This window comes from Stegodyphus dumicola, chromosome 3 (genome assembly GCF_044657685.1).
Source record: "Stegodyphus dumicola isolate Sdum_Otavi_A_Nest chromosome 3, ASM4465768v1".
Classification (NCBI taxonomy): domain Eukaryota; kingdom Metazoa; phylum Arthropoda; class Arachnida; order Araneae; family Eresidae; genus Stegodyphus; species Stegodyphus dumicola.
Window position 1 is genome coordinate 246,425,750 of NC_140770.1, and position 19,471 is coordinate 246,445,220.

The 19,471-nt window shown below is 34.6% G+C and overlaps 1 protein-coding gene across 1 annotated transcript in view; it reads right to left on the reverse strand.

The window, feature by feature from the left end:
* Positions 1 to 15,155: 15,155 nt before the first annotated feature.
* LOC118201189 (uncharacterized) overlaps positions 15,156 to 19,471 on the reverse strand; it is a 40,242-nt gene continuing 35,926 nt past the window's right edge. Inside the window, exon 11 of the mRNA XM_085814015.1 lies at positions 15,156 to 15,271. Within this exon, the coding sequence (XP_085670141.1) occupies positions 15,216 to 15,271 (56 nt within the window). The 3' untranslated portion in view covers positions 15,156 to 15,215. The remainder of the gene's footprint in view (positions 15,272 to 19,471) is intronic.

The following is a 19,471-nucleotide window of genomic DNA, read 5'->3' on the forward strand; positions in this document are numbered from 1 at the left end:
GTGGAGTACTGAGGAAGAAAATCAAAGCACACCATTTTTAGAGATCCTCAAGCAGCTTGCCGTGTTCAAAATCCTCCTTAATTTGTTCGATATCTTCAATGAGTACTTCTTATGCTGTGAAAAACAACTGTTTTCGGTTTGTTCAATTATTTATTACAACTCTTTGCTACTGCTAGACATCATACAAATATTCATAAATCCTTTAGACGTAGAGTGCATCCAAATTAAATAAAAGGTTAGCATTCGAGTTTTAATATCCTTGCATAGTGAAATAATTCTCTTATTATTTAGATTGTGAGAAGCTATTTTATTAATCTTTAGGAAATACTAATACTGCTTTCAAAAACTATTTATTGCTAAATTATTTCGATGCTAATACCCTTATGAAGGTTCAGATTTTACATTTCCTCTTATATAGCTGCAAATTTACAAAAAAAAAAAAAAAAAAAAAAAAAAAGAAAAAAAGAAAGAAAAGACAGCAACAAACCTTTTATTTGTCGTCTCGGTTAAACTGAGATCAATAAATTAACCTTTGAGGTATTTTATTCATATGCTTTATCAGCTTCTGAAATAATATTTAAATTTTCCAGTCTGTAAAAAAGTAATTATTAATGAATTAAATGAATAATTGTGTTACAGCTAAGCATTTCATATTACTAGATATTAATATTTTTATTTAGATCGTCATAATGATATAAAACTATATTGTCATTTAGATATGTGGATTTTTGGCTAATCCTATTAATAATTATTATAGAAAGCTTTCTCTTAAACAGCATAACAAACCAACGTGTGTAGCTGGCGCTGTTTGTTTCAAATAAATTCACTACTCACTGCATTCCAAAATTAACTAATAATTCAGTTTAAATGTAAGTATACGTAAAATGGTAATGTATGGTAAAATGTTCTTATAGTCATATGCGTTTTCCAGATTCTTATAATAGTTTCTTATAGTCTCCTCAAAGAATCTTAAATAGATACATCATTTTCACTAGTTATATTAGTGGTACTCGCTTTCCAGCAATGAAGCACGAAGTATCTCCTTCCATTTTTTTCTCAGTCTTATTACTAATTTCCTTGCAATTAGGCTATTGTCATATTGTTTACCTGAAAATACCGAAATTTACAGATGGAGATAGAGATGGGTATTGTATCACATATACATCGCAATATGTAAAGAAGTTAAACTTTAAACTAATACTTCATCCAAACAAGATCAGTGACAATGTTATCATCCTTCTCTCCATTTTCAGCACTATGTATTTTCTCTATGCTATAATACACTCTATAACACAAAAATAGACGCACCAAGAAGAAATCATCCGATTGCTTTGAAATTTCGTATGCATAAATGTTTTGACCAAATACGCAAATGACTAAAATTTAGTGTCCGATGAATGAATAGTGCGATCCTCAGGACATCGGAACTGCGCATTTAGATGAATATAAGGAGCTGTTCTTGAAATGTTAAAAATTTCTATTACACTGCGATTTAGGATACCTTTCAAAGACTGAAAAAATGCCTCGCCGCATGATTCGAGCTCATTACGAGCAACTGTCAGAGTTTAAAAGAGGTCGTATCATTAGACTGAAAGAGGCAGGTTGAGCAAATCGGAGAATCGCTTGACATATGAGTCGAAGCGATGCGGCGATTAGAAGATTCTGGCAAGAATGGGGTGCAGTGGCAGATTTCAGCGTCATGATGGTAGCTGTCGACCTAGGGCCACTTCAGATCGGAAGGACAGAGTGATTATCAGATCAGCTGTCACAGCGCCTGGTTCATCGCTATCAACCATCAAATGTGCGACTCGCACACGAGTCGCACGTTACCGCACACGAGTCGCACCGTGACCATTCACAGACGGTTGATAAAGCGAAATCTAATCTCGTACCAATCTTTACGCCACCTGCCACTCGCACCTGCAGACTGTCGAGCCAGATTACAACGCTGATGGAACGAGACAGCTTCCGTCCTAATGCGGCCTAATAGGCACCTATCGGAATTAAGTGCCGCACCGCCCTTGATCAATCCACAATGTTGCCACCCCACAGAGCAAGGACAGACAAAGCAGTACCAGTACGGTCCCTGCCGAGCCTGTCCTGAGATCCCTTAGGCCTTCTGTGAAGTCTGTTATTATGCCCCCGTGGTTGAGACTGCCTTGGTACAGATCCTAACCAGTACTTCCCAGGCATTCACCAGAGTCAATCCCCGGAGAGAAACGAGCCAGAGTACAGTGGTGCTTGGCTCGATCAGGTTGGAATGATGCTGACTGGAGACATATAGTCTTTAGCGACGAATTTTGCTTCCAACTGTGCAGTGGCGATCATCGAAGAAGTGTATGGAAACGCCGAGAGCAGCGTACCGATCCTGCTTTTACTATTGCATGCCACACTAGCCCTCATCCAGGAGTTATGGTTTGGGGTGCTATTTCCCTTGATAACCGGACCCCTTTGGTCATCACTAGAGGCATACTTACAGCACAGCGGCACGTCGACGACATTCTGAGATCTGTTTTGCTAACGTTCGTTCCTTTTGCAGTACCCTGGTCATACTTTTCATCAAGACAATGCCAGACCACATACAGCACGTGTTGCTATGAGCTGTCTTACAGCTTGTCAAACATTTCCTTGACCAGAAAAATCGCCAGATCTGTCTCCCATCGAGCATGTCTGGGATATGATGAGAAGGCGACTGTATCCATCAGGGAATGTTGATGACCTAGCCCGACAATTGGAGCAAATTTAAATGGCAAGAAATACCCCAGGAGACCACCCGGGAGCTTTATCAAACTATGTCACGCTGTTTGGCAGCTTGGATCCAAGCTAGAGGTGGGTCAATATCTTACTGAACTCGTTACATTGTAAATATGTAACTCTGAAATAAATCCTTCAATTGTTCTGAAATTTTAATAATTTTCTATTCTGTACATAATTTTCCTATCCACCAATTTTCATCTCAATCGGAAAACTCCATCTTGGTGCGTCGATTTTTTTGTTATAGAGTGTATTTCTGTATGATTTTTATCCAGAAATATCACTCTATATTTTATTGTATCGTAAGATAACAGCTTTACGACAACAAAATAGTACTGTTGGAAAATTAATTCTTCAAACTGAAGAACAGTGCACAAAAACACTAACAAAATAGTACTGTTGGAAATTTAATTCTTCAAACTGAAGAACAGTGCACTTCCCCGGGGACTATTAACAAAATTTTCCGTAATTTTTATCAGTGCTGCTACAAGTCCTTCCAGTTTCGGATGTTTTCCGGTTGCAAGCAGTCATTTTGTTCACTTCAACATGGCAATACTTTATTAAAATCTCATGTCATCAGTGTCAAAGCTTTATTCTTGCCTCGATCTTATCAAAGCTTTATTCTTAGCTTTTATTCATATTCCGAGAAATTGTTAGTTTTTATCTAGGTACTTGTCCATGTTGCAAGTGTAATTTGCTACCCCCTGTTCAGCGCTATCATGCATCATACCTAATGATATAAATTTCCTCTACGATATACAATAACGTATTACACTACATGGTAACTCAGTAACACTACATGAATACGAGACAGTTATCCTTAGAAAGTCCTTTGCGAAAGCATCTCTCCCCTTGAGCAGATAGCCTTCATGTGTTTTGCCATAACCAACTAACCTCAGTAACAACTTAAAGCGATTTATAAAAACTGCTCAAAAGAAAGATGAGCTTAAAATCTTCAACGCACATAGTTTTATTCTTTTTGCTTCTCATCGACTTTTTAAAGAACTCAAACTTCAGAGCGTACTGAAATTTCAAGTTTAAGAGATTATTTTTGGCCTGACAACTAAATTTATTTTTACACCAGCAAATACTATTCGCAGTAGTTCGTAATAGTAAAGAATTTTCCTTCGATTCTATGCTGTTTTTAAATCGTCATTAGTGCTTACACGCATTAAATTAATTCGAGCCATTAGTTGACACTCCATGCACTATATAACTAGCCCCACAGCTCTACTTATTTCTCACTAAAACCGACATTATATTTTGCACATGACACTGGCTGTTGTGGCACTCAGTGCATATTAAGATAGTCTGAAAAACCAAACTGAGGTAAAAATAAAATGTTCGAAACAACAAAATTATCCAAGACCTCAGCAGCATAATTAGCAATCAACGTACATTTCTCACTGTTCATCTGAAAAATAATTTATGATAAAAAGTGAGTTGTTTTCTTATAAAACGTAATTGCTGCTGTTTATCAAATAATGAACTTTCCTTTGAAGCTGAATGCTAAGGTCTTTTTCTGATCAACAATTTAATCCTAACAATTTAACTAAAATCCTTTAATTAAATTGAATTTGGTACTTCATCATTTGAATGCGTTGTTTATAATTAGCTTGTAGAGCCATTAGGTTACCTGGAAGCAGGAGATGTGAAAAATGAGCAATCGCCTTCGCCGGGAATCAAACCACGGACCTCTGGGATACGTGCCCAGCGTGCTGACCTCTACACTACGAAGTCATGCTATGAAGGCGGGAGAAATATCTTATATACTCCCATTTTTTAAAGGGGACTGGGGTTCAGGGGACCTAATCGCCAAATCCTGGGTGTGGAGAATCATCATTCACCACCCTTTTTTAGTTCGGGCGCCACTGTAGAGACATTAGATATTTTTTAAAAGCAGATTAAGTGAAAAACGAGCAACGCCCTCGCCGGGAATTGAACCACGGACTCTGGAATACGCGCTTAGAGTGCTGACCACTACACTGCGAAGGCATGCTAAGAAGGCGGGAGAAATACCTTATACACTCCCTCTTTTAAAGGGAGACTAGGGCTTTAGGGGACCCAATCGCCAAATCCTGTGGTGAAGAATCATCATTCACCACCTCTTAGTTCGGGCGCCCTGTAGAGACATTAGGTTATTGCGAAGTAAGAGACAGGAAAAATGTGCAACGTCTTCGCCGAAAATCAAGCCACGGACCTCTCGAATACGCGCCTAACATGCTGGCCGTTACACTACGAAGGCATGCTAAGCAGGCGGGAGAAATACCTTATAAGCTTACAAAGTAAATAATCCTTTATAAAGAAAATAACATGCAATTAATTCAAAAAATCCTGGCAAGAAAATACCACTTGCATACGATGTTTATTAACAAGATTTCATTTGTTTTCATTTTCTGATATCTTTCTGCCTCTTCTTTCCAAATGATGTAATTTTCGCGCCCGATTTCACTATGATTAACTTAAACTCGTTTTTCTAATTACGCAATTAAAAAGAGTTATTAATTTAGCAGTTAAAAAGAGGTAAGTAAACATAAGAACAATTGCTGTTGATTCTTCAGAATAAAACAATGAAAACTTTCAGGCGTACGTATATGTTAGTTTAGTTTTTTATTTACAGAGAATCAAATTCATCTGATGTTTTGCATAACAAGCATTCCACATAATGAACATACACATGGATTAAAAATAAATAGTAAACATGATAAATTTTGTTTCACATTATAAGCTGCAAGCGAATTATTGTCAAACATTAATAACATACCTTAAACCTAGATCTAAATTTGTTTTGCTTTTTGTCTGGATGACGGATAAATGCAGAAAATGTTTCTGGGTATAAAAATCATGACCTGAAGAGAAGCGGGCAAGTAGACATACTTCCTAATATTATATTAGCCCTGAACAATTGCAAGCTGTCATTGAACAGAGACGTTGAGTCCCTGTTCAATGTTTGAACATAAATTTCTTCTGGTGAGGTGGAGAAAAGCATAAATGATTCATGCTTACTGCTACCATCAAAGATCGTCTGAAGGTTAAGATAATCAGGCTGCATACAAGCAGTGGCAGCCCAGTAAAGCTGAAATATTTAGAGTAGTTGGCTTGTTTAATGACATCGTTATGCACAACTCAAGGACCATCTTGAACAAGAAGGAGAAATAATGCATTTTAGAAAGTTCCTTGAAACTTTAGACCTTCCAAAAAATCAAATACATATGTGACTGAAGGCCAAGGACGATTGTATTTTTCATCTTCAGAGCGAAAGAAGATGTGTTCTTCTTCTTTCAGATATACACGAAACTGAACTAAAAATGTACGACACTGTGCACATCCATATTATACATGAACCCACAGGGGTTGAATGGTGTAATCACCAGAGTACTTGGGCATGGTGGTCCAAGTTTTGACAAAACAGAATGTAAAATTAATAATTATTCACAAGTCGCAGGAATTTATCTATAAAATACTAAATTTTAGAATTTGCTCACTACTTCGATAGTGTGATATCTGGCGACTGTTTGGCGATCAATAGATCGTACTTGGCGCATGTAGCTCTTCTCCAAGAAGGGTTAATGTATTTGAGAAGAGTTGCATGTTAGCCTCGGAAGAGGAAGGTTGTAGATTGTACTATGCGGTAGGAGCGACGTACTGCTCTGAGTCACTATTATGCTTTGAATCATATATTTAATAAATGTTTGTTTCGTCTTGCTAAATGGTGCCTTGTTAAACCACGAAGTCATGACAGATAGTTCACTAGTATGGTAAGAGTTTGAATGTTTCAGAGATGGACGCAAGTTCATTATAAAAATACAATGTAAGAAAAACTTTTGAAGAAGGAATAACATGCCACAGAAAGAGCGCCTTTAAGTCGCATTTTTAATTTGGATTTCTGAAGACTAATACGTTTATTATAAATCTTTCTTAATCTAAAGATAGTAATATATTTATAATAAATTTCTCTTAACCGTATCATTCCAAAAGTTAATATTATGCAAGATGAAAAATAATCATTGGAGAATGGGAGCCCATTTTGCGCCATTTGAGCTGAATATTATATTCAGGAATGTTTTGTCAAGACGGCTATGACTGCAAATGCATCTATATAAATCATCTGTATCATGGTCTACGTCATTTACATCAAAATGTTTGTTACATAAGCCAGCTATGCTAGCTTATTTTCAGATTATTTTTCGATAATTTTCAAATCTCAACTGATAACTACTGTCCTAAATTTTCTTCTTTCGATAGACTGTTATGAAAAATCAACCGTTTATTAACATTACAAAGAACAATAAGCATGTACATGATGGAGCATCGTTTCTTGCATATTCGTAGTTGCAAGTTAATCTCTTTCTTTCCGTTAGATTTCTAAAGTTCTAATCACATTATGCTTCGGCTACGCGGGACTGGACGTCGAAAGAGACAATTCTCAGAACACGCACATTTCCAGGAAACCCACACGTAGCTAGGTTACCATTTTCACTAACTACAAAGACTTGAACTCCAAACAGTAATCGAATATCGCTCAGATTAAGATCACGTGATCCTTCAGAAGCAGAACTTTCGTCTGATTGGTTGACTCTACCAGGGACAGAGCTCCAGCCGAGACATTTTAGGTAAGGTTTGAAAAAATCCCGTAGCCGCAAGATCGTTTCCGTAGCTAAGCCATACTTCGCTTCCAGTGGGGCTCTTTTTTCTAGGAATCCTCCCGTTTAAACCAGTGCTACAAGAATCTTGTTTTTCAGAAAAGTCCCTTCTAGCAGGGACTGTGGCTAGAAATGATAACAGCATTAGGATTGCCAGGTACAAGGCAGGGAAAAGAAGAATTACCAGATTTGGCATAAAATCGCCTGTATGACGATATTTGCCTACAAAATTGGCGCTAAGCCGTAGACGGAGCGGGAACATTCTAGAAAGCATTCTTAGCGGTTTCCTCCGGAATGTTCTCGAAGGTAGGTTAAAGCTATATATTCCCTGCCTCTACGCGGAGAGAGTAGTATGCTGAATTCAGAGATTAGCTTGAGAGCGAGAGAACCGAATCGGTGACTGTAGTTTAGTTGCTTTGCCATTTCTTTACCATTGTAGCCTGAAGGCTGTGCTTATTGCTTGTTTCAACATGTTTATCGTAGCTTTTCGACAACTGTAAACGTGTCTTTGGAACTATCCTGTATAATAATTGCGAATAAATCGTGTTTTGATTCTTCATCAAATGTCGTCAATCACTCGAAATCCACAAACCCGTAGATCTCAACAATATTGTACCCCTTTTGTTAATGCCACCCTCTTTGGCGTAGGGGTTTAGCGGTGCACATCTTACGAGTTTTCATGTAAGCCAGATATTCAAGGAGAAACAGAAAGCTGCAGGTTGTCTTGGCGATGTATATTCCAATATGTTAAATTAAATCTTAAATTTAATTTGTAGTAGCCATTTAAATCTCATTTTTAATCTGAGTACATCTCCTTCCTATTCTAAAAATAGCAACATGTTTATAATAAACCTCTCGAATTGAGCCATTTCAAAATTAATCTATGATTCATATAAAGCGAATGACGCAAGTACTTATATAAAGATTCATCCAATAATAACGTAAAAATTTGCAAATTAAAATTTACTAGGCAATTCGAAAAAAAATTAAACCAGTGCTGTATTATTCTCTGAAGCAGATCTTCATATTATACATGCATTCTTCTTTAATTCTGCTAATATGTCGAAACTCATTTTTATCCAACCAATATACCGTTATAAAGATTTAAAAAAGGCATAGATTGCAAATGATCAAGAACGGGAGCTAAGGCTTCGCGATTTAGCTATGTTTGCATAAAAAAACTCTGTTGTTAACAATAACACAAAGTGTTCAATTGGCCATGACGACTGCTGCATCTTTACGAACCAAGCTTCACCACTCTATTATTATGGTGTACGTCACCGTAGAAGATATTTTTCATTACGTATACACACACACACATATATATTATACACAAGCGAGCGTGTGCATGCTTTTTAATGCAATGAAAAAGAAATATTAGTTTTTTACTATCACAATCATGTCATGTGACTAAAATTGAAATCGAGGGATTATTAACATTGGGTGGATTTTAAATCAAAACTGTTAAAGAGAAAATGAAATTAATTTATTGTAATCAATATTATACATGTTATTTCTATGCTAATACTTAGACTGTTATTTGAAATGTTTTTAATGTTTTAACACTATTCACGTATAGGTATCGCATGATTTTAGTCCTAAATGACCATATCAATTAAGGATATTATAATAGTTAAAATTATTATCTTTATTAGTGCATTTAATTAAAATCGTATAACTTTAAAAATTTTTATACATTTTATTTATTATTCAATACAAAAAAGTATTAAAAAAAAAAAAAAAAAAAAAAAAAAAAAAAAAAAACAGCCTTTGAATGTAGCAAATCAAGATAAGAACGAAGTACGCGGGATTTCATTTCTTTTTCAAAGTCTTCCGATCTATGTAATGACGTAAATTTTACATGCAATTCATTTAAATTACTGTTTGGTTTTGAAATTCAATTTTATCATCATTTAAAATCAAAGGATTGCTACTAATGAAAAACTGAATCTTTTGACTTAATCCCTCATTATTAGCAACTGCCTAATAAATAAAGCATGTTTTGTATAAGACCAGAAGTCATTATTTTACTTCCAAAGAAACTTTCTGAAAGATTATTTTTATATCTAATTGATGATGTAAAAATAGAAATTCTGTGATGATTAACTTGACTATTAAACAAAGATTATATGAAAAAATACATCATTGCAAAATATCCTTAAAAATTTTGAAAAATTCTGGAATAATTTATTATTATTGTAATGTGAAATGTGTGAAATGCATGAGAAATTTTTCAGAAAATCGAGTTAATATAAAAGGTCAAAAACTAATTTCAAAATTGGACTAAACCGATCAATCAACGAACGGAGAAAGCAAACTAAATAAAAATTAAGATACAAAAATTAAGATTGTGCTCATCACAACTTTATGTTAGAATTCAACCTTTCTATGTGTAACTAAAACAATTAATCGTTCATTACACTTAAGAATCAAATCTTAACACATTAAGACACTACATTATTCTCTTAATGTAAACATGCTTATAATCTCTCGTGAAATTCAAGTAAACTCAACTCACCGAAGCTCCAAAAATGACAAAAACATTGGTAGCTGTTTTCTGAAGCGATTTTTCTGAGTAGAACAGATTCCTTGAGCAATATAACGTTTCCATCAGGCGGTGGCGAGCTTTGTGTTTTTTCACCAGCTATATTTTCTTGGAAATACACGCAGAGTATATTGTGACATAATTTCTTTCCGGGTTTTGCTTTTACAGTAATTACGATACCTTTGCCAGTTGAAATTTCCCGCAAAATCATGAAAAGAAATTTACTTCCCTTTGTTTTATATATCCTTTACTAACTGACGAATCTTTGTTAATCTTACATAAAGCGACTTTCAATAAAACACCGGCTGTTGATACGCAACTACAAATATTTGAATTAACATCATGGTTTAGCTTTTATACCCACCAGTAACTGGAAGTTAGGTTAGGTTAACTGATTATTAATTGCTTTCTGCCTGTAAGGGGGATGCATTCGTGGATGACTTTTTAAGGGAAACTGGCTCGGATCCACTCTACACATGGAGAAAATCAACCACGCAGTCAGTCGCTGGAATTTGATCCCGGTTAAACAACGGTAATTGTTCTCGGGTTTCACTCTCGAAAAAAAATGTTTTTTTTTTTTTTTAAGGATAGTAGAGGTTTAACCAAAAACAAATTTACGGCTTTATGGTTTCCTGAAAGGTTCAATGTTTCCCTCAGTTTACAACTGCCATAATCAAATTTAGCTTTTGTTTTCGTTCACGAAATATGCGTTCTGTATGTGTACAATGAGATATGGAGGAATTTGAATGGACCCTTAATTACTATACACTGATGCGTAATTTTTAATTAAAATACATAATTTCTATGAAATTGGCCTCTTGCTCCTATCTCTTGTTCAGCATATTTATTATTTGTGCTAATGGTATAAGAGTTAATAGAATTTCTTTGTCTGCCCAATGTCTTTGCGATATGGGAGTACCTAAAATACACAGCGAGCCGAAAGTCCACTGGAGAGGTTTGTTGGTATAAGAAAAGGAGTGAAAGACCCTTGGATCTATCCTCTCCGGGAGATTCTTCCTTGCAACTGGGACCGAGCTGGGTTAAAGTCGTATTATCACCTAAAAGGTGTCCACAGTTCATGCCAACAACAGACGCAACCTTGCGCTCCTCCTAGCCACGATAAAATGCATAAACGTGACCTAATGATGCTGTCATATAAGTGACGTAAGACAACCCATGAATGTATTTCTTCTGATGAACCTCTTATTTTGATAAGTATTGCAGTATCATTGATGCATACTAAAACTAAAAAGGATGAAAAACCGTGGATTCGAAAAAAAAAAAAAAAAAACCATTCTGTTTTGTCCAGATGTGAACTTTTTTGCGAATAATATTTTTTTCAGTTGTTCATTAGAAAGTTAAATCTATCAAAATGTCATTCTGATAATACTGACTTTCGCTGAAAATAAGGCCAGACTTTGTAAAATTTTTTGATTCAAAATGCTCATTAGGGCTTATTTTCTGGAGACATGTTATTTTTTCTTTTTCGTGTACAGCAGTTAACATTTATTCATTTTCAAAATCTGCATTTGTTTAAATGCTTTGTATTTATTCATTTATTCATGCACAAAAGACATTTATTCAAGTACAGTCAAGCCATCTTCTTGAACATCGTCATAAAGCTCCAAACCTCGACATTTTTTGCTTGAATTTCTTGCGATTCCATTCCCTAGAGCCACTGGCTCTAAAGTCTTATGACTAGTAACAGAGCTCTCCTCTTAAATGGAGCACTTCTCCCTGTAAGCAGCTCATAGCGTATTGGAAACGCAGGTGTCAGTGACTTCCCATGAATTCTTCACCCAAGTCACAATTTCTTGAAGGCTAAGTTTCACGATGTGTCCACACTGATTTTGTTCTAGTCCATGGTCAGTACAGATAAGAACTAGGGCTGTGTCTAATTATGGTACCAATGTAAGGGCCAATGCTTAATATTAGCTTTGTGAACAGTCAGATAAGCAATTCATTTACAGATGATGTCTTCAAACTCGAGAAATACTGATTGCCGACCTAATCCACACTTATGCTTCTTAGCATTTCCCTCGTCTAACTCTTCATTGAGTTTATTATACTCTGGTCTCCATTTTCAGACTATTCGGAGAACTTTATTCTCTTTTCAGAAGCTGTAATATTCTTGGTACTCGATAAAAAAAATTCCCCCTCTATTTTTTTCCCTTGCATTCATTTTGCTTAGGAATCAAAATATTATTCCCTTTAAATCTCTTAGTAAATCAACTGTTAATTAATTTAGAGAGTGAAGTGTAAACAAAAACTATGAAGGATGGAACACACAAAAAGCAATGAAAAGCTGCGGGCACAGGATTTAGAAAATATTTCTTTATTTCATGCGAGTATATCAATTACGTCCGTTACAACATACGAAGCTTTGAATTATGAAGATTCTTAACACTCACAATCATATCTATTCATCGTCAAGTGCGCGTGTGTATCGAAACTGTATTCTGATTGGTATTTTTAAATTAATCTGATGGATGATTTTAAATGGAGGGATTTTAACTGATTTTAACTTTATTTATTTTAGGGGTACAGTTTATATTACATGTACAAACATCTTGAAATTTATGCTAGGACTTATTTTCTGAGAAGGTCATATTTTCGAGGAAACACGGTAATATTACAAGTTTCAAGGCAATTCACAGGTTTTTAATAAATGTGGAAATAACGTCTACTTAAAACACAAAGAGGAAGAAAGAACTGAGCGATTCCTATTATTTATCACGTATTAGCAGCAAAGGAAAAAAGAAATGAGAAATAAATTGTCGAACAATTACGCCAAAGATGAAAAAACGAGGAGGTGTTATTGTAGGAGCATTAGAGCGGCAATGCAACAACTTACGGGCAAAAGAATACTGACAGGTATGACTGATTCTCGAATACTTTTGGACCTGATGTAAAATCAAGATATGAGAGTAGATTTCTTTCTTACACTTAGGAAGAGTATTTACAGCAGTATGATTGATTTCCGACTCCTTTGGAGCCTCTGTGAAATCAAGATATGAGAGTATGTGGAATTTTCTTCTATATTTAGAGAAATATATATATACAACAGCCCAATAACTCGAGTTTTACCGAATGTCTTAATAATAAATAAAAGCATTCCAAAATTTCCATAGTAAATGCCATAAATTTAATTTGAGGTATTTTTCTGCAAATGTCTCAGAAAACGACAGTATCTATAGGAGGTTAACAAAGTAGAAAAAATTTTTGTGCCTACAGGACATCTAGAGGCGTTTTAAAGAGGCAAAAATTAATTAAAGCGAATGAAGACAATTTATTAATCCCAGTGAATAAGTACAATGACTCCTTTCCGTCCATGGTTAGCAACGATTTTTATCTTCATTGGAAATAGTCATCTTAGAGAAGATGACTATTAATGATGTCAATCATTGCTTTGCAAACTGGATTAAACCTTCTAGAGATTGCTGGAGTCTGTTAAAAATGTTCTGAAGTAGAAATTCGGTTTATCAACTGTTTGTGATAAAAAAACTGAATATTAATTATTAAGGAAAGAAAGCGAAAAAGGCCCCTACTTCATGTAAAGGAGAAATGAAACTTGATTGCAGCAAGTCTTGAACATAAAGAAGGATATTAAGCTCTGAAACTTATATCTATGGCTCGTGACTGTGCTAACAATATACGTATATTAAGTAAGTGCGAGAGTAAAAATCCAAAGACATTTTAGAATGTAACTTTAGAAAAATGAGCGGTAAGGCGATGCATAATGCAAGGGTCATGATATCTGTTACTGCGGTATCGCTAGATTCGAATTCGATTTTAGTGGTAACTATCAAGAGTAATCTGAAAAAAAAAAAAAAAAAAAAAATAATAAATAAAATGGTGTCATTCATTTATTTCATACTCAACATTCATCACTAAGAGCGATATATGTCTGTAGTCGCCTTGAACAGATTTCCCTTCCTGAAGACAACATCGAATGGTACGTGGTAAAACAGGATATTGTACAACAGACCCTAATTCTTGCACTTGGTTTCTGGATGTTACTGGCAGATCCGCCATTGTCCATGCCTACATCATACATGTTCTTTCGTTCGGTAGTGATGTAGGTAGTCCCTTAGTTCATATAACTAATCATTCAAACTCTTTGTTATCTTTCCTGAACTGCTCAACTTCCCCTCGCCAGGATGCTAATTTAAATTTAAGTGAAGTGAGTATTTAAACGAGTGAATCTTTGAATTTATTCAGAGCGTGCTTTCGTTAGCTAGCGCACGTTTCGTTTCAGACCTTGCCGTAACTTAAGGTGCTAGTCCAGTACTACTTTTTTTAGACTTAAATTGATTTGTGTAACAACGTTTAAGTTCCACCGCAAGTTGTCGGTGTTGTTGTAAAGCACGAAATACGTGCCTTTCTGTTCATAGTTGAAAATAATAAAGGGTTATTCCCCCCCTTCTTCTGTGCTGGTATTATTTCACGCCTGTGCGAGAAGTCAGCAGGTTCGTTAGTAGAATCTAGATTAGTTTATGTGGCCAAAGAGAGTTAGATCCTGTAATATGATGAGTATGTGCAATTTTTCTTGTCAATCGATCCGTGCTTCCCTGAAGCCGACTGCACATTCGCATCACTGTAGCTTGATTTCATTAAATGCGAGAGCTAATTTCTTGGAAGGCGAGGCCGTAGGCTTTATAAGCCACGATGTTTCCGCTGTCAATTTCAGGAACTAACTCGAGTGATTGCCCTTTTTTGACGAAAGACACTGAATCCAACCAAGTAGGAGGGGAAAAAAATCGATTTACAGGCTATGTATTCTCAAATGCATTCTAACCTTCCAGTTTCATTCTAAATTAACTTAAAAATATAAATAAAAAAGGGAACTAATTAAAAAGTTATATTCATAAATTCAAAACACGCAGATAATAGACAGCAGTCGGAGACGTCCACTTTTAAAACTATCATTATTAGCGAAAATATTAACATTATTTTTCTGAAAGAAGCTGTACATTGCTTTTGAGTAAGATGTGTTCTGCTTTTTCTTCGGACTTGTAAAGAAAATTTAAATCTCTGAAAAAACTGACGAAAACATAACCTGTTTAAAGTGAGCAGACATAGGATGCGTTAATGTATTCATTTTGCTAAGATGCTTGTAACTTGAGCGAAACAGGGGGGAAATTATGTGTGGTGAGTTCGTGTGGGTGTAAAGCAATGAGTACGGTTTGACTTAATTGATTGATATTCTTACAAACTATGAAAATAATTTATTCGCTGATAATAATTCGTTTTGGTGATTGTGAGCTTTATTATCAATATTCTAGCCTTATAACGTGCGATCGATGAATGTCTCCGAGTGTCGAAGCACCTGCAATGAAAAGAAATTGCACGATTTGATTATATATATGTAATAACAGAAAAACAAGACATAAAAGACAAATTATGAAACGTATTTGACATTCAAGCTTTCATGAAACTGCAGTAAGATGAAGCAGTTAAAATGAAATTAAGTTTGCTCACGTAAACATAAAAGCAATATTTTATCATGTAATTAAATAACATCAATAAACGTTTCCCTTATTTTAATAACACCTTTTAAATAAGTGTTCTTATCCAAAGCAAATTGAAAATTTATAAACATGTGTAAACATAAGAATAAAAAAGGTAAAAATGTGTTAAAATGAGAAAAATAAAATATATGGCTATTTCTACTAAAAGGGTATCAAAACTGCGTTAATTTTGAAGCAAGAACCAAAATTACGCAGTATCCTTCAAAAGGTCCACGTGCATCTCTTTAATTTGAAATTTCAGGGAAGTAAAAATGAAAATAAACATAAAAGAATAAATATTTTGTTTATTTTTCTCTTTCCCATTTCTTCTATCATTGTCATTTCAAATCAAAAAGAAATTATGTGAATTTTCTTGTTTTATTGCTGTTTGGTATTCATTTATCAATGATTAGAAGACTGTTTGTGACATCACTACTTGAGTCAACATCGAGATGCACGAACTGGTATATGGTGATGAAGAATAAAACAACAAAGATTGTTTGACAATTAAACGCGGAAATGACGGTTTTAAATAAAATATATGTTAAAATGGTTATTATGCTATTATGGCCGGCTGCTGAGGAAGAATCCCTGATATCCTGTTAAAGTTGCAAAAATAAAGATTTGTGTATTAATGTAATGAAAATATGTATCTTCTGAAGACGAATATATTGTCTGAGGAATTAGAAATCTGGACATTCCAATTCCTATATATTAGTTTTAGTTTATAACGTTTAAGTTCCACCGCAAGTTGTCGGTGTTGTTGTAAAGCATGGAATACGTGCCTTTCTGTTCATAGTTGAAAATAATAAAGGGTTATTCCCCCCCCTTCTTCTGTGCTGGTATTATTTCACGCCTGTGCGAGGAGTCAGCCTGTTTTTACTTCAACATTCACACATTTGCAGTTTCCTTTTAATTTATTCCAATACCTCACAAATTTACTTTTATTCTCATCTTTGAACATTTTAATGAATTATTTATCCATCAGTTAGCTATCTGTCTGTCTACATATATCTAGCTGGTTACCAGAATATTGAAACCCAGAACATTTATGAGGAAACATTTTTACTAGTGTGCATGGGAAATCTAACTGAATGCGGCAAGAAACGGAATTGTATTTAAATGCAGAACGGTTTTTCACTGAAGTATTCTTCATGCAGAGATCTTCCAAGTTCCTGAAGGGAAGCTGATGAAAAGTATCGATTGCGAATTCTGTCCTCCAAACGACTACATCTGTCCGATGATCAGAAAACCGGGCACATCAATATGTAACTTTAATGTCATGCTCATCAAATCATGACTGTACTAATCAAGCTATAAATATCAGAGAACTTTCCGGACATCACATGTCCCGGGGTTAGAAAACAAATGCAAAAAATGAATCTTCTGAGGTAAAAACAAACAAACAAACAAACAAACAAACAAACAAACAAACAAAAGATTATTTCACATATCTACGGACCAAGACGTGTATTTGAGACACTTTTTGTAGTTAACGTTGTTTCTTATTTTAACCAATGAAAAATTGCTGGGCTGTTATGAATACACTATTTTAAGTCTCTCTCCGCCGAATCACAGTTAGAGTAGATAAGGCGTCTCGAAATCTCGACCAAGTTTTATGGTTAATTTGATTTTTAGATACCATAATCGTCTAAATTGTAGGCTTAAGGCATATTAGTCTCGAAACGGCATTTTGCATCGAATCACTATAAATGGCTGTATCACTTTTCAGATTTTTGCCACCAAATATTATCGCCCTGTATTATAATTAAAGAAATGAAATAATGAAAAATCTGCATGAACGTATGTATGTTTCTCCGACTGTGAACAAACAACGATACCTAGAGGCATCAAATTTTGAATAGCGTAATCCTCCACTAGAATATGGGCACCTGGAAGCCCGAATCTTGAATTTCGAATATGTTTATTATCTACTTCATAATTTAAACTTTAACCAATTTTTTAATTAAGGAAACGATTTCAAAGCGAGCAGTGGCACTGTACGGAATAAAATATTTTTATCTCCAGCGCTCGAGACTGTCTATCGGATATTCTAAAGATATGATTCTTTTAAATATTCCTTCCGGGATCGACGGGGTGCAACCACCGGCGTTCTGGTTAGGACCTGTACCTTGACAGACTCGACTTCTGTGGTCTTCGCAGTGACTAGAACCGTCGTTTATACCAGGGATAAATAGAAGGGCTAGCTCATTTCTTTGTTCGACTCCTCGCCGACGCGAGCCTAATGGGGGGGGGACGTAACAGGCAATAATCTGACGTCACTGTGATGCCACCTGTCTTGATTTCCCGCGTTTAAAACAGTAGTTTCATTGAGCTGCGAGACGATTTTCTAGAGGTTACATATCCCAAATTAATTTTAATAATATATATATCTGTTTTCTAATAATGTTCTATCAATGTGAAGAGCGGAAAAATCTGCAGCGAACATTTTCTATGCAGTGTTTATGAAGATGGTATGAAAAATCGCTTGTTTGGATAGCCACAAAAAGAAACTGTTGAAATGGAATGCTGTGCCGAAAGTAAATTATGATGACAATAATAAATCAAATTTTAATGATTTTGAAATAAAACTCACAAATGAAAATGTAGATCATCCTGAATGTTTAAGGATAAACAAGAATGCATTGATAATTTGAAGAACAAAATAATATCCTTAGAAAATTGTATTAAATTGTGTTAAAGTAGTATTGAAAAATAGAGAAAAAAATTTTAGAATGTTTGTTCAGCGACAAAGAAGGTGGACGACATCTAGATAGAAATTGGTATCAGAAATTAAAATCTCAAATAGCGAAATTTGGGGGTCGGGGGAGCACAAATCGGAGAATTTGGAAAAATGTCTAAAGCCTATTTTTATAAAGACACAGATTAATGCATTAATGAAAAAGAAGAAAAAAATCAGGTGGACTAGTGAAAATATTTCACGTTGCATCGTCATAAGAGCTCTGTCATCTTAAAGCTATGATTTTTGGAAATCTAGGAATATCTTTACCTAGTATTATCAAATTAAAGAAATGGTGTTTATTTTATTTTTTATAGTGTTTTCTAAATTTTAGTGTAGTCCAAGAATTCAAAGTAATGTTCTTACTCTAAAGAAGGAAAGAGGCGAATATTTGTATTCTGTAGAAAAAATATGCCTTCTCAGTTTCGACGAAATGCATATAGATTGAAAACTCTGCTATGACTCTAAACTGGACTAAGTTGGTTCTTTTCAAAATGTGCAGTTTGTTTTAATCAGAGATCTCATTTCGCGCTCTGCCTCAAATTACTGAGAAACCGCGTTTTAGATAGAGGATTTGTTTTAGAAGATGTAACTGTTTTAAATTTTGATATTTTTAAAGAGGTTTTAAATAGAGATTGAGAAGAAATCAAATTGTGTCACAAACTAAAACCAAATTATTTAATGGTCAAGGGAAACGAGAGACAAAAAGTCGCTCCAGAGAAAACATTATTTTCAAAAAGTACCGCAAAAGGTATACTCTATCCCACAGGAAATCAGAAAGCATCTGACTTCTATGAGTTAATCGATAATATCTTCGGTATTATGAATAGTACCAAAATAGTACCAACAAGAATAACAAGTATTTAACAAACTAATTTTGTTAAGTACTTGTTAAAGTTATTCTTATTGTATCTTTTGTAACTAATTATTGATTAGATTTTGTGTTAGATTAGTATTCTAGATAAAATATAATAGTATAAAACATCAAATTAATTGGCATAAAAAGACCTGCTTCCTTTACTCACACTTTTGAAAAATTAAATAACTGTTTTAGGTACTCTGAATAAAGCTATTTTGTCAAAATTAAGGTAACAATCTTATATACATTTATTTAATTGTAATATAGATATAAGTATAAATTACAAAGTTATTTTAAAAATATCTATTATATTGAATCGGAAGAGAATTATAACAATGTAAAATTTACAATTAGGCAAAAAATCAAACGTAGGTTAGCAGAAATGTTGCCATATATATCATATATGTTTAAACCTATGTC